The 25,408-nt window shown below is 34.9% G+C and overlaps 1 protein-coding gene across 2 annotated transcripts in view; it reads left to right on the forward strand.

Moving 5' to 3' along the window:
• The window catches only part of LOC126484608 (pyruvate dehydrogenase phosphatase regulatory subunit, mitochondrial-like), a 167,034-nt gene extending 142,279 nt beyond the window's left edge, over positions 1–24,755 (forward strand). Inside the window, exons 15-16 of one of the 2 annotated variants that reach the window (XR_007587888.1) lie at positions 294–618; positions 23,991–24,127. Coding sequence is in view for 1 of the 2 variants with exons in the window: in XM_050108183.1 (XP_049964140.1) it covers positions 23,991–24,243 (253 nt within the window). In the remaining variant the exon portion in view is untranslated. Of the gene's footprint in view, positions 1–293; positions 619–23,990 lie in introns of both variants that reach the window. The other variant, XM_050108183.1, reaches the window with a different exon arrangement.
• The last annotated feature ends 653 nt before the right edge of the window (positions 24,756–25,408 follow it).

Below are 25,408 nucleotides of genomic sequence, written 5' to 3' on the forward strand. Positions count from 1 at the left end.
TTCCCATCTAAATATACTGAAGTTTCATTTTGGTATTGAACTTTATAGTTATTTGTACTTATTGTGATAATGAAGTTCAGTTAATGATTCTACTTAATCTGTCTCTGTCGAAATTCTTTGAAAGTGTGTATCAAAATGTGCCATGAAGACAGAATGGAACATTAATAGCATTATGATAACACATCTCTCAATGACCACTTCCTTAAAATGTTTGTTAAAACATGTAAAATTACTCACAGGGAAATTTCTTTTGTTTGTGAGGTGCATTCTTTTTTATGTATCTGGCATTATAGGACCACTGAAGATAACTGATTTAGAAACAAAGGAAGCTGTACTGCACAAGACTTCGAAGAGAGTAAAGACTCTGGTTTAAGAACACATGAACGGAGACAAGGAGGGGACCAGAGGGAGGAATGAAGGGATTTGATCAGATAAATGTGGCTCAAAGTATAAACTAGTTCCTGATTAATCATTAATTATCCAAATGCTAAAGCCAAATAAATATTACACAAGGAAATTAAACAATTGTCAGTGTTGAATCCTGTATTTTGGTACTGCAGTTCTGCACCATGGTGCAACACTGTTTAACTTGCTGGCAGAAAAATGGGAACCAAAAAGGTACTGGAACATAAATATAGAGTTATTCCTGCTATAAATTATGTGTGCTTATATACTTTATAATTCTAGACCTCTCTAGCTGCCTACATGGTGGTGTATGTGGGAGAATCCAAGAAAGAATATTAAACTGGCTTTCACAAATGTAACCTGCATAAGCATATGCATGCTTCCATAAATAGCAGCACCTTAGTCTATTAGATAACCAGCAATTGAATAGTACAACTTGAACAGCACCAATCATTGGCAAATGGTATCTATTTTGTGATAGAATAATATATTTTACTTGCTGGTAATGTTAATGGCAGAAGTGGAGTGTATTCTTTTTAACTGACAAAACATAAATAATAGGAGCAGTGTTCACTAACACAAGAAGGGACAAAAGTTGTTCTTTAGCAATCAGAATATTCTAAAATCAACATAAAAAAACAACACAAAAATTGTAGGGTACATGCACGGATATCAAAGAATATGATAAGTTCTTGCCAACATTGGATCACTGGAAGCAAAAGGTCCTTTGACACCCTGGTAAGCATGGCATGTTATGTTATGGGAATGATGTTTTAGTAAATTGTGATATGCATAGTAATTTTAACTTTGACATGCCAATGCATTACTCATTTTATGTATTGTATACCTGGAAATTCAATGGTATGATTTTGTGTGACACAAGATGTTTGTAGCAATCTGTATGGAGATTTGAAGATGGCAACTTAGTTTTACCAAAACTGGTTATCTATAATAAAGTTTTTATAGCAATCTCAGCTAAGAAGTTGCATGGAAATGGTTACCGGCAATGGGTTGATAGCAAATATTTTAATCCTGGAGAACAACTGTAATAAAAACTTTGCTACATGCTACTTAATATATCTTGTGTAGTTTCATTTAACATGTTCAAATAAATTTCGAGGTTGCAGCCAGTCTGGATATAGGCCCAATATTTATTTGAATATTAAATGTGTTAGAAACTTTTAAAATCCATTTAATAGTTTTGCAACAATGTGATTAAGTATTGTAAGTCTTAGAAGACTAGCAAGACATGACTAAGATGCACTGTGACGATTCGCCTGGTTTATTTCTTTGTTAATTGTCCTCGGTGTTGACGTACTGTGTTGCTACACTGGCTCAAAAATGGGGTGTGGAAGTACAACACCAAATGATGTAGCCAACAGGTGCACATTTGCATTTCACTGTACTTTACTTTTACTGTTCACAGCCCCCCAATAATACAGAGTTATATGGCCAGTACACTATTGTTAAACTTTCCATAAGCCTCATTAATAGGTTGCAGGCGAACACCCACATACTGATACAACTGTTTCCTGTTGAACATTTACAAGCAGTAAAAGCCTAACCCCATATTCCACATTTCTTGAAGAATAAAAAGGTACCAATGGAACAGACAATGTCATTGTTTTAACACACGGTCTAATTGTATTACATTTATTTCACAGACGCATTGTTGTTGTTCTAATCAATACAGGTTCCTCATCTGAAACTCAGCCGTGGACTGATTGTCTCAGGACCAGAAATTGGGCCCTTATGTATCCTCACAATAATAGGTACTGAAACTACACACTGGTTGATGTTTAATTTACAGATATTACAATTAAAACTTAGCTTGTTAGATTAACTGAATACATCAAAAAATTCGTTCCTTTTTAACAGTTTCTTCTACAACAAGAATTAGGCCGAATTATTTGTATAAATCATGAAATTAACAAATATTATTATGCAAACAATACTTTTGACAAATCTGTTAATTATTTTGGAATTAATTAAGGGTTGGCTGTGCCAAAATGTTTTCAAATAGATCCAGATAGACCATTTAAGAATACTATTAGTTGTTCCTCCAAATGTTTATAATTAGGTCAGAATTTATATTTGTTTATATGTCAACAATAGAATTTAAGTTATGAAACAATTACCATACTGATTTTACCTTGCAATAAAAGATACTAACTAGGAATAGTTGAAATAAATTAGAAAATCAATTACATACATAAAACTAAGCACAAAATTAGATCTGGTGTTATATTCTTTAAAACTGATGGCCAACCTTTCTCTTTTATGAAAATGCAGATTATAGTCATGAATGTTAATGGTAAAATGAATTGTAAAGAGGCAGATGGGAAAACAAGAGGGGAAGTAAAAATATCCCAGCTTGCTTCGTCAAAGCACCAAAGTAACAATTTGCTACTTGTAGTCATGTAGCACATTGTCGCATTGTAACCACAGTTAGGTACAAATCCAAAAGCAGGGTCATCATTGTAGTTCAACAGTTAGCACTGACAGTACGTTTTTTAAGAACACCCCAATGTACAGACAGAACTGAACTGAAGTCTTGGACAGAGATTGCTACTACTTATACAAACATAAAGTATTTGAGAAATTGCATATATCACAAACATATGAAATTTTGAAAATCTTCCAGAAATGATCAATACTAGATAATAAGTAACTGCTGGTGGCCAGATTTGACCCGTTGATTTGTAGTATGTTAGTCAGCAGCAGAAACTCTGCATTGCATGCAGCATAGCCCGCAACATTACTTCTTCTCTTGGAAAAAGATTAACCTGGTGGTTAAGAAGTCCTCATTCGAGCTGACCACAACACTCTGGATCTAGATCGTATCAGGGGTACTGGTGCTGGTGGATCCTTGCGTTTTGGCAGTTTTGTCACATCCTCTTCAACTATGAGCATTGAAGATAGTCCCTTCCATCGAAGCTTGTCCCTCCCATTGAAGCTTCACATTTGTCAAGTAGGTCTTCAGGTTCCTTGAATGAGAAGTCACATTATCAAGCTGTCCCTTAGGACTGTAGTAGGGCTTCATATGGAGGACATCGATGATGTCTTTGCATTTTTGTCTTCTTGATGAAGGGTCATAATCCTCGACTTTGTATGTGACTAATGACACATGACGAAGGATGTGATATGGCCCAAAAGTTGTGTTTTAGTTACTTCTCTGACAGCCCAACTCCACACACGGGCTTCAGTATTGTTCACTTTCCTTGAATTTGTTGCTTTGATTTGCTGTCTCTAGCTTATTGGCATAGCTAAACTTTATAGAACCAATTGTGACTATGTCACTGGTGTACAGTTAAATAAATGTGGGGCTTGTGGTATAGGATTTACTTGTAGTTTCTCTGATGCTAACTTGAAAAGAACATTAGCATCATTTCAATTATTGCTGTGATATTTGAGCTTGAAATGGTTTGATTTAATTTATACATTAAACCATCCAGCCACACAGTGTCATATGCTGGTGTGATGTCAATAAATGCTACTGAACTTTTCTTTTTCTTTTGGAAGCCTACTTGTGTAAATGGTGTTAGGGTAATAAGTTGCTTGTAGCAACTTTGTTTTGTGCAAAATTCTGCTTGATGTAGGGGGTTATGATTGTCACATCAAACATGATCACAGCTTTAAGAATCACAGTTACACAAAGTGCAGTGGGTGAAGTACTCATTGCAGAATGTCATCCACCAATCCTAGTTTTTTGACATTGTGATTCCTCACAAGAAGTCGATTAAGATCCAGTGGAATGATGCTGCTGCAGGTGGAATTGGTAACAGATATCCTGGAGGTAATTATGGCATGTTCTTGTGTCATTGGCATTCCTTACAGTGGCTCAGATAATTTATAACAAATCAGTAGTGACGTGCTCAGTGACACATCCCAGGTGATCATATATTGGGGCATTATGGAAAAACTTTGAATAACTGGCTATAGATGAGCTGGATGACTAGCAACAATTTCTGCTCCATTGGATCATAATTCCTCATATAAAATGTCCCACTTATCAGTTGTAATTCTCCTTTGGTCAGTTCCTCCTCCTTTAAGCTACGGTTTTCAGTAGTACTGGATCTCCCTTCTGTTCAGCAGCATTATTGTTTAATGCAAGAACAACTGAGATTTCAATCACACTGTTGTCTTCAACCAAAGGATTCCTTGTAAGGCAGTTGGCATCCTTGGGGTTGCATCCACTTTTGTATACCACTGTGATATCATACTCCTGAAGCCTCAGTGCCTATCTCACCAGTCAATGCAGCAGATCCTCCAGACTAGTCAGCCAACATACAGAACAGTGGTACACCACAAGGGTGAATAGTTTGCCAAATAAATACAGCTGGAACATGTTGATGACTCAAACAACTACAAGGCACGCTTTCTCAGTTGTAGAGTAGGTAATCACAGATGAATTACACCTACCCCATGACCGCTAGTGTCAGTGTAAAATTCTGTCTTACCATTCTCATCATACAATGCCAAGAGTGGAGAAGATATCAGTGACTCTTTTTTGCACTTCTTCCTCAAAGATTAAGCATCTCTCTGTAGTAGTTTGTAATCTTACCCTCCCATACATCACTATTAAAATTTTTCTTCGTGTCTTCATTAGTTTCAAATGCTTTGAGAGGCATAAGATATACAAAAGAAAAACTTTTTACTTATCTTCATTTTCTCTTCTTGTTGTTGGCTACAGTTTTTGTGTCTAGGGGTACATTCTTGCGGCTGAAATTTTGATTTATCGTTGTGGGTTCCTGATGACTAAATAACTGATGAAGATTTGCCTGTATATTTCTTGAATTTTAATTTTTGTCACTTTTTTAAATATCACCCGTCTTTACAATTTCCACTTCTATCATACCACAAATTACATTATTAGTGACACAGTCAAAAACATGTCTAATTCCATCAGAGGCATGTCCACTACTACTTACATTCTGCGGTACTCACAGTATTCCAAAGAGTTTGCAAATCAAAAGAATTTACAAACTTTCTTGACAAAAGAATAGTCTTTGCTAAAATATATCATTATTTTATAAATGAATCCAGAAATAAATTTAATAATTAGCATTAAATCATGCAATTGATAATTTCAAGTATACCAGAAATTTCATAATTTCAAATATTTTTAAAAGAAGAGTAATTTTAACTGTACATACATAGTACTATCAAATTAATTTCTTTTTGAGCCTGAAATATAATACATTGTATACAAAATTATATAAAATTATTTTATTTAAACAACTGAGATAATGTTCAACTACTCAAGAATCGATAGTATAAATAGTATCAGTTATATCTATAAAAAAAAGGTAATGTTACAGGAAGGTGCCGTATTACAATTTCACCCTCACAAAATTTAGAAACAGGTTGTTTACAATATTTTGTGACAAACTACAAGGTTTGCCAAACAGTGTACAAAATGATGCCGAGGATTGCATATAGAGCTATAGAAGTATCTGATACATAACATATTACAGAAAACAAGAAAAATATCTACTATATGAGTCATAATCTATACATATATCAGGATGTGGCATTCACATTTTCAGATCTGTGTAACATACTGTCACAAGACAAACAATACAAAGCCAAAACTACAACATTGCAATACAACTATAGTAATAAATACAAAGACAGGTAAATTACTAGCATTACAAATTTTAAGTTTACGTTCATTCAATCAAACCTTCAAAATCTTCAAAAGAGAGGAGAAAAATTTAGAGCCTAAGTGTACGATGAGTGAGCCGACTCGAAAAACTCATGACGATGGGTACATACCAGAGGAATATAATCAACCATGAGTAGGAATCAATCAGCGACATAAACTGTAGTATTCAAGGGTATGTTGACTCAGGAAAGAACAAAATAATGGAAAAATATTAGGGCTAAAGTTTATGATTTGGGTATCGATCCAAGAATCCAAACCACACCGATCCAATCAGATACAATACTGCAATACTCAGGGTAAATACAGGTAAACAGAGTCATAGTTATCTTTGAAGGATGATACAGTCCAGTAGCTTGAGAACCAAAATCAGAGCATGAAAGCAGACATGTATACATCTTGTTATATTGTCCATACTAGTAAATGTCTTCCACACTATTTGCTAACTGCCCATACAAATTAACCTACATACATAAAAGCATAGAAAATTCATTTAACAATGATAAAAAAATACATACTGATTTAAATATAATAGAGGGAAACATTCCACGTGGGAAAAATTATATATAAAAACAAAAATGAGGTGACTTACCGAACGAAAGCGCTGGCAGGTCGATAGACACACAAACAAACACAAACATACACACAAAATTCAAGCTTTCGCAACAAACTGTTGCCTCATCAGGAAAGAGGGAAGGAGAGGGGAAGACGAAAGGAAGTGGGTTTTAAGGGAGAGGGTAAGGAGTCATTCCAATCCCGGGAGCGGAAAGACTTACCTTAGGGGGAAAAAAGGACAGGTATACACTTGCACACACGCACATATCCATCCACACATACAGACACAAGCAGACATATATTTGGTCTTTAAATATGTCTGCTTGTGTCTGTATGTGTGGATTGATATGTGCGTGTGTGCGAGTGTATACCTGTCCTTTTTTCCCCCTAAGGTAAGTCTTTCCGCTCCCGGGATTGGAATGACTCCTTACCCTCTCCCTTAAAACCCACTTCCTTTCGTCTTCCCCTCTCCTTCCCTCTTTCCTGATGAGGCAACAGTTTGTTGCGAAAGCTTGAATTTTGTGTGTATGTTTGTGTTTGTTTGTGTGTCTATCGACCTGCCAGCACTTTCATTCGGTAAGTCACCTCATCTTTGTTTTTATACATACTGATTTAAATTTACATAATGCATTGGAAAGTCAGTCCCCCTATTTCAGGGGGAAAAAACATGTGTTTATGCTGAATAACACTGTCTTTAGCATTCTTGGCTAACAATTCACAAATATCAGTCACAACACAGATCCAGTCGACAGATGCTCGAGTACATTACCCAGCACCCACGATCTCTTGCAAGTTGACTGGTTCAGCAGGGTACAGCCATACAGCAGTGTGGGGAGTGGATCCATCCACGTCTTTCACCTTCCTCCCTAGAGTTCTCATCACATGCTTCAACAAATAGGTAACTTCCTGTCTAGCATTCACATAAAATCCTGAAACATTGTTTTGTGTACTAAATATGCTGTTCAATACCTCCTTCACATCACATGAGATATGTTCTCATTAGTAACTTTTCAAAGTCAGTTATATGGGATTTACGTCAGGTGAAATTAAAAAGTGTTCACATGTGAAACATTAATAAACACGAGTTAAGTGCAATAAAAAAAATGGACTAATAAGGTAATACATACAAATATGCTCAGATACTATTCCTAATTTTTTCAGTAAAAATTATGAACATTGTCCCATTTCAAAATTGCAAAAATATTTAATTATTTTCATGGCATATATGTATTAAATTCTAAAGCACAAATCTACTACAGAACATAATTATACAGTGAGTCATAGATTTGTACTTAGTCAATAGATAAGACAAAACTTCAAAAATCACATCAACTTACATACTAAATGCCAGAAATCAAAATGCAATTATATAGTTTTACAAATTTACAAATAGATTTAAACTCAGTCAATAGGTAAGATAAAACTGTAGAAATCACGTCATCTCACATACTAAATTCATGAAAGTGGAAAAGGAACAAGCAAACAAATATTAGATACTTATGGATGATGTCTACATGCTTTCAGTTCAGTGGTATTGCGTAATCCAAACAACTTCTTAGATTTAGGATGTATAAGTCTGTATGCATTGGGATGTGGATTTTCTAGAATCTCTAATGGTCCAAAGTAAATATCGAAAAATTTATTTATCTCATATGCCAACACTTGAGATTTCTCTTTGGCTTTCACCATAACCAGATCTCCTACCTCAAACTTAGAAAATCTACCTTTACCATCATGTTTCTGCTTTATTATATCCCCCTTTTTTTTTATCATCTCCATAACACACTCTTCTCTCTCTTGTGGAGACAGAATTTTACATGGTGGAAACTCAACATTTTCAGAAATAAAGTTAGCTAGTCTGCGATTAAACGTGATTTCAAATGGTGAAAAACCTGTTGAAGAATGTTGTAAGCTGTTCATAATATCCTCAGAATCACTGACATGTATCGAACTGATATGATTCTTACTGCAATATGTTCTAAATAGTCTTCCAATGTCTCTCATATGTCTTCCTGCAGGGTTACTCGAAGGATGGTACACTGAGGTTAGAATATGCCTTATTTTTGCAAGATCAACAAAATCTTTCCAAGCTTGAGACGTAAGCTGAGAACCATTATCAGTTAAAATTGTTTTAAGAATACCCACTTGATGAAAATATGTGTTTTCAAACTTAGAAATGATTTGCTTACTAGTAATTTTTTAAAGAGGAAACAGCTTTATGAGCTTCAAAAATACATCAACCACCACAAAAACATAACAAAATCCATTTTTAGATGTAGGTAAAGCTTTATGAGCTTCAAAAATACATCAACCACCACAAAAACATAACAAAATCCATTCTTAGAGGTAGGTAAAGGTCCATAAACATCCACAGATGCGAGATCTAGGTTACTATTAGGCAGTATGATCTGCATTTTGCCTTCACTTGTTTGGTTACTTACCTTCACTCTTTGACATCTGTCACAGCTGGCAATCTTCTTCTTGACTCTTCTTCCTGTGTTTTAAAAATAGATGTAGAGTAGAGTAGAGTTTTATTGGTCCTGATTATCATATAGTACACAAATAGTACATTCTGATGTAGGACAAGTCAATGTATAACAAAATATAATATTAAATTTGCATTAATTTCATTATTTCTACACTAAATGATCACTGAGTTACAATATACATAGCAAATATTGTACAAAAATAAAGAGAAGATATTTTAAAGCAGAAGGAGTGTGTAGTCTACTGGTAGATTAATATTTGTATTGCAGCAACATTTACATGGTAAATCATTAAAGTTCTAGTACCATTTATATGATACATCAGTAAGGCAAAGACACAAATCGTTAGTGAACTTCCTGAAGGAACTCGTGGAGGCTATAGAAGTAGTGGTGAGTCAAATATGCCTTAGCAGTTGACTTGAAATTAGCCAGGTCATTTATTGATTTAATTTGTGGGGTGAAGTTTATTATAAATAACTTTCCCATAATACAGGGTTACTTTTTTATTCAGGGTGGTGTTGGTGGGGTCTAAATGAAAGTTTCCTTTTTGCCTGGTGTTATAGGAGTGGATATTTTCTTTTTTCTGGAAGGGAGTGGGATTTTCCATCGAGTATTTTTTTAAAAACACGGTTATCTCATACACATATATACATGGAAGTGGGAGGATTTCTAGATTTTTTTAAAAAGTGGTCTACAGGTTTTGTTCCATTTAACACCTTCTGTTATTCTTATAATTCTTTTTTGTAGCCTAAAGAGGTTTTGGCTAAGAGAAGAGTTACCCCAGAAAATAATTCCATATTTCACTTGTGAGTATATAGAGGCATAATACACAGTTTTCAGAGAACCTTTGTTTGCAGAATCCCTCTAATATTCTCATTAAGTAGCATGTAGTGCTTAATTTCCTACAGACTTTATCAATATGCATCCCCCATTTAAGATTATCTTGGAGTCATACTCCCAAGAACTTAATGTTGTTTGTATTCTGAAGGTCTTTGTCAGATATCTGAATCTGAACAGTTTGCTCACCTTTTGTACATTGTAGAAATTTAGTGCCACTGTCTTACTTGCATTTATTACCAATTTGTTGTGACTGAACCAGTTGTCAATATTGTTCAGTGTCTCTGTTGTAGACTTCTGAAGCATTTCTATTTCTTTCCCAGTCACTAACACACTTGTATCATCAGCAAACTGGATGATGTTCTTGCAGAATATGTTCAGGACATACACATTTAACAGAAATAGAAGAGGTTCCAGAACTGAATGGTTTCATAGTTTGAATAGTGTTGAGTGAATTTGATGAAATTTTGATGTTGCAATTCAACCACTTGTTTATACTGCATAGGTATGACTTTATCCAATTGTTAGATGTTCTTCTAACCCCCATGTTGTCAAGTTTAGGCAATAGTTTTGTGTGATCTATGATATTAAAAGCCTTAGAGAGATCTAGACATATTCCAATGAAATTTTTGCCATTATCTAGTTTCTGAAGTACTTCACCTAATAGTTAAAAAATTGCTGTATCAGTTGATCGGCCTTTCCTGAAACCATGTTGTGCTGTGGATAGTATTTTGTGCTCTTCCAGAAAATCTACTACTCTTCTTTGAAAAATTTTCTCTATGATTTTTGAGAATACAGATAGTACAGCAAAGGGCCTGGAGTTAACCACTTCATCCTTTTTACCTTTTTTGAATAGTGTTTTGAGATTAGCTGTTTTTAGGCATGATGAGAAAATTCCGGTTTGAAAGGAACTATTACAAGGGTGAGCTAATGGTTCAATAATGAGATGTTTTCCTGAATCTTTTGTGTGCATTTGGTTGATCCACAATGACCAAAACTCTCACATGTGTAAGTAATTGAAGTATCAATACATTGTTCCAGCCAACATTGTTCCAATCCTCTGAGTTAGTCTTATGTCTTCTGAATAAAATACCTTAGTGTACCTTATAATACTCTTCTGTCTTCTCTTCTCCTTTCTTACCCAGCATGCTCTTAACAAATTTCCAATTTTGATCATGATTTTGATACCTACAAATGTCTTTGCAAATTCTCAAGATCTCTTTTTCCTCTTTCACACCTCTCAATTACAAAATTTGAAATTATTTTTCTCCTTCTCCAAAGTTGTTAGATGATTCACTCCCTAAAGGTAACCTGGGCAAAGCATCAGCAACTACATTGTCTGTCTCTGTAATGTATCTGATTTCATAATTGAACTGCTGTAAAAACAAGGCCCAATGAGTAATTCTGTTATGGTACAGTTTACACACCTGAAGATAACATAATGCTTTGTAATCAGTATAGATGATGACTTTATTACCTAGTAAATAATTTTTAAATTTGATGAATGCCCACTGTACAGCCAAAAGTTCTTTCTCAGTTACTGTGTACGTCTTTCACATTTCTGCAATACTCTACTAGCAAATGCAAGAGATCTAAGTTCAATAACACCATCAACTTCAACCTCCTGAAATAAGTGAGCACCCAATCCAACATCACTACTGTCTGTCATAATACAAAAAGGAAGAGACAAATCCGGTCTGAACAATATCTGACTTTAAAGCAACTGTTGTTTGATCTCATTGAAAGCATCCTGACAGTCCTGATTCCAATCCCAAATGGTATTCTTCTTCAAAAGTTTGCACAAGCCTGGAGCATTCGAAGCTTGGCTGCTACAAAACTTTCTATAAAACCCAGTTACTCCAGAAAATGATTCACGCTATCTTTTGTTGCAAGGTGTAGGAAAATTAGCAATAGCATCAAGTTTCTCATTATCAGGTGCAATTCCTTTTTCAGATATAACATGCCCTAAAAATTTAACTTCTCCCACTCCAAATTTACACTTACCTATTTTCAAAGTCATGCCTCCTGATTCTAATTTTGAAATCACATCTCTTAAGAGATTCAAAGGTTGTTCCCAAGTCTTTTCAGTGACCAGAGTGTCATCAACATACACTATTAATTTTGAACTCACTTTGCTTCCTAAGACAGAATCCAGTTCAGCTACAGATACATTCAGCACATATGGCACCATACAATATTGAAAACACTTACCTCCATACAAAAATGCTGTATTCTTTCTAGAATTAATTTCAAGTGGGATCTGGTGAAATCCAGAAGTAAGGTGCGAACTACTGTTGCATTTTACATAATCAAATTTGTGTAACAGCTCGTCCATGTTTTCAGGATGGTCAGTCTCTCTGATAAGAAATTTATTAAGATGTCTAAAGTCCAGAACAATTTTCTCTTACTTACCACAACTAACGGATTATTGTAAGCACTCATACTTCTTTCAATTACACCCCATGTTTCCATTTTCTGAATTTCTTTCTCAACATCTTTCCTTTTTGTAAATGGTATATTGTATGGCTTGAGAAAGAAAGGTTGATGATCTTTGTGGTAAAGCATGCACTGGTAGCCTTTCAGTTTCCCTGGATTTTCACTGAACATATTTCTAAACTCCAATAATAAATTCCTAAGTTGTCCTTTTGCATGTCATTGAGAGTCGTAACCTCCCTTACTTTAGAATCTACTACACTTAAAAAATCTTGATTTTCAGTCTCATCAAAATCTATATCATAAACAAACACCTGGTACTCACCTTGGTTCACAATGTTTGGCAAATAGTTACAACTTTTCCCAAAGTTTAAAATACAGAAATTAGTTTTCATATAAGTATTACTTTTAGGTTCCAAAATAAACAATTCTTTGGCATTCCATCCAAAACAAGCCTCAACTTTCACTATCCAATCCAGACCGAGAATTATATTTTCTTCCAGTCTAGGGATCACCATGTTCAAAGGTTTTGCCTTCTATACTAAACGTTAAAAGTACTTGACATTTTACATGCATGCTTTGCTTATCAGTAGCCCCTCTTATTTTTACAAGCGCAATGGACATTTCCCTAATATTCTTATTATACTGGATCTTGAGTCTAAATTGTTCAGACATGTCACAAATTGGACTACCTGTATCAATCAAATAGCTCCCTTACCAGTGATCAATATTAATCTTAATGTAAGGACATCCATGTTATTAGACACTTCATGTAAGAGATCACTTTCAATTCCATCCAATGCTACATCCCCATATTTTTGTAAGATTTTAACAACATTACTGGTATCTTAACATTACTTCAATAATGGAATGTCGAATTAAGTCGGGTGATACTGTGGGAATTACAGCAGGAAACGAGACACTTAAAGTAGTAAAGGAGTTTTGCTATTTGGGGAGCAAAATAACTGATGATGGTCAAAGTAGAGAGGATATAAAATGTAGACTGGCAATGGAAAGGAAAGCGTTTCTGAAGAAGAGAAATTTGTTAACATCGAGTATAGATTTAAGTGTCAGGAAGTCATTTCTGAAAGTATTTTGCAAGTAGTTAGTATACCCAGTTCTTTGAAGAGGTTTCTTCCAGACGTCCTTGAATTTACTCCACAAATAATACGTATTACACGCTTTTGGCCTCTGAAAACTTTTGTTTGACTTGAAGAGTGACCCCAAAATATTATACCATATGACATTATGAAATGAAAGTAGACAAAGTATGCAAGCTTATTCATTTTTTATGTTGCCTATGTCAGTTAACACTCAAATTGCAAATACAGATTTGTTAAGGCGTTTCTGCAGTTCTGTGGTGTGCTCCCCCAAACTGAATTTATTATCAAGTTGTTATCCCAGGAATTCAAGACTGTCAACCTCTTCTATATGCTCTTCTTCATACTTTATGCATAAGCTGGGTGGAAACCTCTTACAGGTTCTGAATTGCATATAGTGAGTCTTTTCGAAGTTTACTGTCAGTGAGTTGACTTTAAACCATTTATTAATATCCATGAAAATACCATTAGCAGATCTTTCTAGAACTACACTCGACATACTATTTATTGCAATACTTGTGCCATCTGCAAACAGAACGAACTCTGCTTCTGGCAGTGTAACTGATGAGAGATCATTAATGTACACAAGAAAAAGCAATGGCCCTAAGATGGATCCTTGTGGGACACCACATGAAATTTCTTCCCTTTCTGATGATGACTGATGACTTAATTCACTAGTCCCTTGCTCTGACACTCTTTGTTTCCTGTTAGCGAGGTATGACTTGAACCATTTTGCAGCACTGCCCGTGACACCATGGATTTCTAATTTATTTAAAAGGATGTTGTGGTTCACACAATCAAATGCCTTTGACAAATCACAGAAAATACCTGCTACTTGTAATTTGTTATTTAATGAATTAAGTACATTTTCACTGCAGGTGTAAATAGCCTTCTCCATATCAGAACCCTTCAGAAATCCAAACTGTGTTCTTGATAATATGTTATTTGTGGTCAGATGGCTGAGAAGCTGCCTGTACATTACTTTTTCTAAAATTTTTGAGAACGCTGACAAAAGTGAAATCGGTCTGTAGTTTGATGGTATCTCTTTATCCCCTTTCTTGAATAGAGGCTTAACATCTGCATATTTTAGCCAGTCAGGAAATGTCCCAGTTATAATTGACTGGTTACACAAGTAACTTATAATTGTACTAAACTCACAAGAACATGCCTTAATTAACTTTGTTGATATTTCATCGTAACCCCTTGAATGCTTTGTTTTTAAAGATTCTTGTTATGGAAGTTATTTCTTTTGGTGAAGTGAGTGACATATTGATGTACCTGAAGCTATTTGTAAAGGCTAGTTTCAAATATTCAAGGGCATTATTTACTGATCCTGACAATCCCATTCTATCAGTAATGGATGTAAAGTACTTGTTAAATAGATTTGCCACACTATACCCATTGGTTATTAATGTGTCATCTACCCTTAATGCTATTTGCTCCTGTTCCTTTCTGGTTCTACCAGTCTCCTCTTTCACTATATCCCATATTGTTTTTATTTTGTTACCTGACATTGCTATCTTCTTCTCGTAGTGCATTTGTTTAGATGTCTGGATTACGTTTTTTAATACGTTACAGTATTCCTTGTATTTAGGTAAATCATCAGCATCGGAGCTATTCTTGGTCGACAGATACATTTTCCTTTTTGTCTCACAGGAAATTTTTATTCCTTGTGTAATCCATGGTTTTATTATGGACTTCTGTTTAATTTGAGTAACTTTTAGAGGAGAACAGTTTTCAAACATGGTACTGACATTGTTCATAAATGTGTTATATTTTTCATTCATGTCATGAGCACTATAAACATCTTTCCAGTTCATATCTTTGAGCAGTTTTCTAAAACACTCCATTTCTGGTTTATTGACTACTCTCCTGTACTCAGATTTAGCAGTCTTGATAATCTGCTTAGAATTTACATCTAAAACAAGGAGCTGCATGTCATGATCTGATAGTCCATTTATTACAGGTTTTGACACAGTAAACCATAAGCTACTGCTCCAAAAATTGGGTACTTATGGCTTCCATGGAAAATCTATAAGATGGTTTTCATCTTATCTCAAAAACAGATACCAAAGGGTGGTGATACATCAAAAGGGAGAGAAAACTTGCTCTAGCTGGAAAGAAATTCAAGCAGGCGTGCCCCAGGGCTTGATATTAGGACCACTTCTGTTCTTATATTACATAAATGACATGCCTAGCAAAGTAAATACAGATACAATACTTTACGCAGATGACTCAACTGCTGTAGTCTGCTGCAAAAACACTGACGAATTAGTAAGGACCACGAAACCAACTCTACAAGAACTTGAACAATGGATAAAAGTTAATGCTATGAAATTAAATCTTGAAAAAACCCAACTCATACATTTCAGGACCAAACAAACTACTGAATGTATATCACAAATAGAATATTCAGGTAAAGAACTGACCACAGTTGATTCTGTAAAATTTCTTGGGATAACTTTAAATAAAAACTTGCAATGGACTGACCATATGGACAGTTTACTGAAGAGATTAAATAGTTTAGTTTATGCAATGAGGGTACTACACAAAGTAATGGATTTAACAGTGAAGAAAACTGTATACCACGCGTATTTCATAACACTTATAAGATATGGAATAATATTTTGGGGTGCTGAAAAGACAAACCTCCTTCGAATCTTCAAACTAAAAAAAATAAAATAAAATAAATCAAAAAAAAAATCATAGCAATGACAGGAACCAATAGTAGACATTCATGCAAACCACTATTCAAAAGCCTGGACTTCATGACAATCCCTTCCATCTTCATATATGAAATACTTCTCTTTGAACAGAAAAACTCACATCTGTTTGAAGGAAATACATTCACACATGCCTATGAAACTAGACATAAATTGAAATACATGCTACCTTGTCACCGACTCACAGTATATGAAAATACTCCATATTACATGGCTCTGAAGATCAGAAATAAGATAAGGTCAATATTTGGGGAATTCACATTGGAGACCATTGGCACATACCTAAATAGCAAATGTTGTTATAGTCTAGAAGAATTTCTAAATGAATAAAAAGCAACGTTATAGTTTAGAAGAATTTATAAATAGGAATAGGGAGTAAAGATGCAAGTACAAATGGTATACTTTCGAAGCCATATAGATACAAAGTATACACGTTCACTGTATATTCATGTTTATGTATAGAATTATATGGCGGTTTGTATCCCGTTCCGTACATCAATAGTTCATATAAGTGTGTGAAGGCTATAGTAATGATTCGATGAGTTACGAAAAGATTTAAAATATAATGTTGTATTTTTAGTATAATAAGCAATGTATGTATGACGTATTTCCTGTAGTATATAAAATACTGTAACAACTTAGGTTAAAGACTGACAAGTCACCAATGTTCTCAATCAAATGATTGTATAAAAACATGTCATGTGACAAGAAAGTATCTTATCTTATCTTATCTTACCTTATGATATGATATGATTTTGTTCCTTTGATTTGTCTATAAAATTGTTATCAATGGCTGTCCTTGAGGATTTAGTGATCCTAGTTGGAAAGTTTACAGTGTGAGTTCAATTGAAAGACAACATTACTAACTGCAGTAAATGTTTACTGGAAGATTGCATTAGAAAATATGTATTAAAGTCACCAGCAATCAAAATTTCTTTGTTTCTTCCTGTTAAATAACCCAAAAGAGCTTCTAGATGATTTATGAATAGATTGTAATTTCCCGCAGGTGCTCGGTAAATAGTTACTATTATATAGGATCTGTTATGGAACTCTACTTCTGTTGCACATGCTTCTAGCTGCTGCTCTAAACACAATTTATTAATGTCAATGTTCATGAATTTATGGCAGTTTTTAATAAATGTGACAACTCCTCCTCCATCCATATCTACTCTGCAGAAGTAGGAAGCTAGCTTAAATCCTGAAATGTCTAACATATCTATACCAGTGGTCACTTGATGTTCAGAGAGGCAGATTATGTCAATTTGGTTAGATGAATTCATTTCATCAATACAAATGAGTAGTTCATCAACTTTATTTCTGAGTCCCAGAATGTTCTGGTGTAATAAAGACAACTGATACTGCATACTAATGGGATTATAACTGCTTTGGCGAAGATGAACTGGCAGTTTCTGATTACTTTCTGTTAAACATTGTTTAAATGGAGGCTGTATGCTAAAATCTGACTCTTGTTCATCTGTTTTCTCAAACTGAGTGTGTCTGCCAATCTCTCTTAAAACTCGTTTTCTTTCCCCCCTCCCTATCCTAAAAAAGGCATCCCTCTGACACCTGTGACTACTGGTATTTTACCACTTGTGACAGTGTCCCCCCTTAGGTTTTCTGCAATCAACCCAGACAGTTTTCCCTTCCCTTTCCTATTGAGGTGAAGGCCATGCCTAGTGTAGTCCCACCTATCAATAGCATCCACTGGAATCAAACCAATATGGGACCCTGTATCTGTCCCAAGCAGCCAGCAGAAACTGTAGCTTGGAAAACCTTTGTTACAGTGTCAATAGTGGCTGTAAACTGTTTGGGCTCTACATAAAAAAATTTAAAAAAAATAAATTGGAATCACCACAATCACTATGAATTAAGGAAGGCAGCCACGCACAGAAAACCTGCAAAGGAACCACTTGCTGCTGATGGCAGTCTTGGTGAGAGCAGGAAAGTTGTTTGATATCACTGTTCGTGACCAATACTATTGTGGTGATTAAGGACATCCATTGGCATCATACTGCAACATAAAAACAATAATATACAGGGGTTGAAGTGGTAAAAATGAAGGCACAATGCTTAGAGATGTCTTTGCTAACAAACAGCATTATCATAAGTCAGTTATGTAGTGAGTAATGATTTCTAAAGACTTAGTCAGTTTTCATCAATAAGTGATGAGCATCGTTGTTGAACCATTTGTCCTGCATGCTGAAAAAGGGAATACTGGACCATAAACTTTACAATATAGGCTGTCATTAATGAAAATGTTCTGATTAGTTGCCTTGGTTTCACATTCATGTGGAGTCATACTATTTCATAAGCTTCAGAACAAGAGTTTGGACATAGGGAGGTCAGGGGAAGTCATTTACAGCTGCGTGTTGGTTTGTATAGTATTTGATAATTGTATTTAGTAAGAAAAAGGGCTCATCATTATAAACATGGGACACTCTTCTTCTGGTAACCTGGCTTTAAGCCTCAATAAAGCTAGCAATAGCTTATGATGTGTCACCTGAAAAAACTTTGTGCTGTAAAGATATAAATGAAAATTCCGAGCTGATGCTGTTCTTACATGTAGAATAATTTTGTTGCATTGCTAGTAGCATATTTGCTACATAAGCTTTCATACATACTGAACCATGTTTGTTTCTGCGTGAAAGATTGAACCCATATGCCATGCCCAGTGTGCTCACATTGGAGTATCTATAAAGTCATGGTGCTGATTGTAGTACGGTATTGAGCTGCTGGAAACCAGGTCACATTCAGGATGCAGAAACATTTTGCATTCTTTTTTGTAGCTGATTCAACAAGCAACTTCTCTAATATTAGGCTCTAATAGACATAATAATGACTTTGCCCAGAAATGATTTTTTTTAGAGGCAGACGATTTTAAGAACTTCTCTTTCTCCTCTGCATGCTTCTGAATCAGAACTAAATTATCATAACTTAAAATAAAATGAAAAGGTTTTCAAGTGTTCATGGACCATAGCTTTTATTGTAATAATATTATCAAAGTATTTTGTTTAGAATAGTGTGGCCAGAATTACATGTTCTAAAAATCTTTTGAAAATTTCCAGGGCACTGAGTATACCAAAATGTAAATTCTTATATTTACATAATCCAAAAGGCATATTGGCTATCACTGATTTATATATGCTAATACTATATATTTATTTCATAAGTTTGTTTGTGAAAAGCATTCATCCTCTGAGATGTTAGTAAAATGCACGAGGGAGAAGGAAGGCCTGAAATTTTCTGACTATTGTAAAGCCTACAAAAAAACTTATCTTAGAGTGATTAGACAGGCAAAACTTTTATGGAATGACAATTTCATAAGAAACTCTTCAAACAAAATGAAAGCTATGTGGAAAGTTATTAAAAAAGAAACTTGTAGTTCAACACCTAAAAAGGAAAACATTTCTCTAACACTTAATGACTCTAAGGTCACAGATCCATACACAGTTGTAAACAAGTTCAATGAATATTTCACCTCACTAGCAGAAGATCTCATTCAGGCAAACCGCAAGGTATCGTTCTTCAATTCCACCAATACCTCAAACAGCACTAATGCTACAATGTTTGTTTATGAAACAAACCCTGATGAAATTATGAACATAATAAAATTGTTACGCAATAAAATCTGTAGTGGCTATGATGAAGTACCTGACCTCATATTAAAGGTGCGTGCTCCCCATATAGTAAAGCCATTATCAACCATCTACAACCAATCATTAAAAACTGGCATTTTTCCAGATGCTCTCAAAATAGCTAAAGTCTCACCATTACTAAATAAAGGTTCCCCTGATTTAGTATCCAATTATAGACCATTATCCATATTAAGCATCTTTTCAAAAATCCTGGAAAAACTTTTTTATGACAGGCTTATAAATTTCATTAAAAACCACGCACCAATCAGCATTCAACAATATGGTTTTAGTAAATCTTTATCCACCCAGACAGCAATTTTTGAACTGTTGGACCACATACTGAAATCAATTGACCAACATAATATAGCTGCAGGTATCTTCTTAGATCTCTCTAAAGCCTTTGACGTACTAGATCATAAAATACTGCTTGCTAAATTGGAAAGAAGAGGAATAAGAGGTGTGGCTCACAACTGGCTATGCTCTTACCTACAAAACCGCAGACAGAAGGTATCACTTCAATACGATATTAATGTACAGAATAAAATAAACAACACAGTTTTCCTCTCGGAGGAAAGAACAATAAGATATGGTGTTCCCCAGGGTTCTGTTCTAGGGCCATTACTTTTCCTCATTTACATAGATGATCTTGTTGAATGTATGAGCCCACAAAAAACTATCCTGTTTGCTGATGATACAAGCATAGTGTTGACTGGATCTAGCCCTGAATCCCTTCAGACAATATCTGATAACTCTATGGAAAAACTTTCTGAGTGGTTTAACAAAAATGGCCTAATTGTTAATAGTGGGAAAACTGTATGTATCAACTTCCATCTAATTCCCACATCCAGTCAAAAAACTATCCAAGTAAAGTTAAATAACGATAAAATTGAAAATGTAAATGCAACAAAATTTTTGGGTCTATGGGTCCAACAAAATTTAAAATGGGACACACATATAAACAACTTATCAAAGAAACTCTCATCATTGTGCTATGGACTAAGAATACTAAAATCTACTACAAGTAAATCCACACTAATGTAAGCATACCATGCGCAGTTCCACTCATTGCTCCGCTATGGAATCATCTTTTGGGGAAATTCAACTCACAGCACAAATATATTTAAACTACAAAAAAGAGCACTGAGGATAATCTGTGGCCTCAAAAAGCTGGAATCCTGTAAATGTCAATTTATAAAACTTAATGTTCTAAGCATCCCATCCCTATTCATTCAAGAAACAATCCTATTCACCAGGGAATACCTCTCAAGAACAGGCAAATTAATCCGAAACAATGATATACATGCTCATTATACCAGAGGGCAATCTAATATCCATCAAACTTTTTCAAGGACATCGTCATACCAAAAATATATAACTCATCTGGGTGTCGTATTACACAATAAAATTCCAGAACAAATAAAAACTGCTCCAGATCCAATATTTAAAAATAAACTAAAGGCATTTCTGACAAAGCACTGTTTCTATTCAGTACAAGAATTCCTGGAAATGAAAAATTATAAAGTTCCTTTGTAAAATACTGTGATTAGAGTAAAACATTCTGTAGGCAAAATAATAACCTAATTTCTACTATACACAACTATGTTTCAGTTTCACTTCCCAAAATTTTTCAACTCGTTTTTGAATGTACAAGTACACATTCTATTAGTATTAAAACTTAATTGTCTGTGAAATCTCAATGTTAATTTCATGTTTAATCTAGTTTTTAAATGACATTGTCCTTCTGTTGTGTTTCCAGTTGACATTTTCACTATTCTGTAATCTCAGTGATTATTTGTGTAAATTTAAAGTAGCACTACATTGCCTACATGTTTCTTAGTTCCCCATGTAAATTGTTTGTATTCTCTGTATGTGAAGTTACTATATTCATCAACGAACAATTTTGTGTACATTTTTTTAAATGGCAGTCCATTGCGTATTTTTTTTCTCCAAACTACATATTTGTTAAGAAAAATGACTTGTCCTATATCATGTGTACTTTGTACAATATGTGATCCACAGGATAAATATATAAATAAATAAATAGTCTCAATCTGCAGAGTAGTGCAAATGCTTTACACCAATGTGATGCAAAACCTAGGCAATGCACCTGCTTACAGTATGTTGCTACGGACCTCCCAGTAGCAATACACAAACACAATGTAAATGCATAATAATAAGTTATCGACAGTGGTCAAACAGAAGCTATTTAATATAGCTGATAAAGTAGCACCTTTGTTTATAATTTGCTGTGTCACATTTAGCTGGCGTAAGTATGCTTAGCAATAAGCTGTGTAGTGATGGTTTACTGTCAATACTGTGTATGAATGAAGTTTTATGAATTTCTTGTCTTTTGTTAATGTATATCTTCACTTGCTCCACATCCCTGAAGTTTCTCCTTCTTGAGGGGATCTGAAGAACACAATAAATTAAGAAATCGGTGAACTTGAAGAAATCATCACTTTATTTTGTTTCAGATGATGAAGTATATTTTAATGGAAGCCATCAGTTGAGTGGTAGCTCTGAGAATGAGTGAATGCAATCTGTGCACTCTTCTTTGATTCTTAGACACCTAATTCTCATTCAACAGAGATCAGAAGATCTCCCAATATTTCCACTCAAATAACACTTCTGCACTAGAGCAGTCATTGTGCCATTTTTTGGTCTTCCTAATTGAAATTCAAAATATTCCAAGATTTACTATCTTTGTTTAGAAATAAACAATTAAAAAGGTTTTACACCATTCCAATGACCGTCAGTTTAAAGAATCAGGGTTCTCAGTACTGATTTGACCACCAGAGTTTGCCATGTACAGCATACATGCATACTAAAGGTGAAAGAAAATTACATTCTCAGTGCAATTCAGGAGACCACACTGTGTCTCTAATTGTGAACAGGGACAATGTGGTTTATGTATGCTGTTCAGTTTGCCAGCACTCTTGAAAGAGCCACTGAAGTTTATATCAGTCACGCATGTACTAGTACATCATGTATGACAAAGCCAGTATCATTGTAAAATGATTTATGGTGAATAAAACTCTTGATTCTTGATTGTCACTTTCCAGCATGTAGGTTTACCCACACAGGAAGTTGCCCACTGAACTGAAATACACCATAGTGATGTTATTAGAAAATTCTGTGGCTATTATGAAAATGAAGCATCTGCCTTGTAGTAGTCATCCACACAACACCAGCTGGTGATTGTTACAAATTATGACTTGTAGGTATGACTTGGGGAATGCAACAGAAATGTATGCTGCATTTTTGGTTGCAACTGGATGGTGTATGTTGACCTAGAAATACATAGCCATCTCCACATGATCAGTTTGGCCTGTAGGCATCTAGTACAAACAGTGCAAACCTCCCAACACAGTGGTGCACAAAGAAGGTGCAGAAGTAAACACATAGAATGGAACCTGTATCATTGTCATTGGATTCTCTTCACTGATGAGCACGTGATTTGTCTAATGCATGATGATCATCACAGCAGAGTGTGGACAGGGTACCAGTGGACATATCAGACATGCAGTCTCATGGGCTAAGCAAGGAGCCATGCATTATGCCGATATGGTGTGTGGATGTGGAATGTCTCTCATCACTGTCAAGGGTAATTTGAGAACTATGCAGAATCAGGAAAGGATTCTGTAATCTACTGTCCAAGCTTACAGTCAACATATTGTTGACAGGTTTGTCTTTGAATATGCTGGGCCTTGGTGGGGCCAGTTGAAACTTGGAGCATGTTGTCCCAGGAACCCACTGGAAGGCCTCAGATTAACCACAATGGAAGAGTAGAGCAGACTTGAGCAATATATCACTATACACATACATTGCTTTATAAAGCACTTTCTATTAGGCCTCAGTTTTCCAAACCTTCCTCACAAAGCAAAAAAATGTGGCTCCCAATCCTCTTATTAACAAGATTACTTCCTCCAAATTATTCCTTTTCCTGTGGGACTTCTTTGTGTTTTATGTTATGTTCCTCCTTGCATTTCACTTCACTTCCCCTCCCCTCCCATCTATCAAGTCAGAGAACATGTATGCAGATTGTGTCCATAGAGTAACAATAAAGGCAACTTACATAAAAACTGCAAGTAGAAGTAACGATATATTTTGTATATGGTGATTGAGGCTGTGAGATTCTTTTTATGTTGCAGGTACGGTTTCACACTTGACAAACTAATATGCTTGGGTTATATTAGACACCCTGGATTAACCAACAGTGATTCAAGACCCATTGTCACAAATGACTTCATAATGACCCGAAATGCAAAGTATGAAGTTGATATTGCAGGCCAAAGAGTAACTGCTAAGCCACACATGCATGTTCCATTTTTTACTACAGTGAAAAGGAAGACAAGTGACAATCGTTACCGGCCAACTATCATCAAGGAAAAGTCTGTGCAATAATCAGACACTTAAACTGAATGTTTGGAGTCTGCAAAGCTCTTATTTGACAAACTTCTAATCTATAGTCCTGCCTGTGAGATCTGATTTATTCCTATTTGCAGAAGTATATAAAGCAAACTCCATATTGTCTGATCCTTCATAATCCAAATAAGGAAAAAAAACACACTTTATCTTCAGGAGGTGAAATCCCTAATGCTTCCTGCAGAAACACTGAAACTAGGAACAGTGACCCAAGCTTTCAGAACACAATGTCCATTATTAACAGAGAACAGAGGTACTGGTTGTCGGCAGTACTAGGATTTTTGTCTCCTGAAAGTAAGTTATGGCTAACCATTTTTTTCTTATAATTTTAAGGTGTGTTAATTAAATTTTCCATTAGATTAAAAACAAATATGTATTTTTCATGACTTTGTATGCCAAAACAGAAACAGATAACTTATAGTAATCATTGTATAAAATACATACATGAGATTTTTCATATGTGCTTATAGATTAAAAGAACCAACAGGTAACTCTTGTCAAAATTTATTTGCCATGTGTTCTTGCTGCAGTTGCATAACTATTGAAATACTAACATTCTGTTCATCCCAAAAACTAAGCAAACTGTCTTAACAGCATTATTACTTTCAGTCTTCAACATAAATACTGACAGAAATAATATGATGAATCTATCTTCTTCTTTTTTTTTTTTTTTTTTTTTTAGCAGCAACTGCTGACACTATAACCATTTATGTAATTTATCTGGTAGCCTGATCCATTGAGACAGGCAGTGTCAAGTTGGGACATGTTGTGACTTGCCAGTTAATGACCAGAGATGCTACAGTGAGGCTGTGTTTACCACATCTGTAGCGCATCATGTATTTTGATTTTGAACAACTTGTGAAAATTAAGGTCTGTTTAAAGTTGCAAAAAAGTGCCAAAGAAACTCATAAAATGTTTAAATTGTTGTATGGTGATAACGCTGTAACTCTGAAGACAGTTTACAAATGGTTTGAGCGATTTAAAAGTGGAACTGAGTCGGTGGGAAACAAGCAAAATTTGGGACATACATTAACCTCAAAAACAGAAGGAAATGTGCAAAAAGTGGCAAATAATTATTCAAGAGCTTGCTGAAGAACTTAGCATCTTGTTTGGGTCCAGCAAAGCATTTTAACTGATAATTTGC

This window comes from Schistocerca serialis, chromosome 6 (genome assembly GCF_023864345.2).
Source record: "Schistocerca serialis cubense isolate TAMUIC-IGC-003099 chromosome 6, iqSchSeri2.2, whole genome shotgun sequence".
Taxonomy (NCBI): Eukaryota; Metazoa; Arthropoda; class Insecta; order Orthoptera; family Acrididae; genus Schistocerca; species Schistocerca serialis.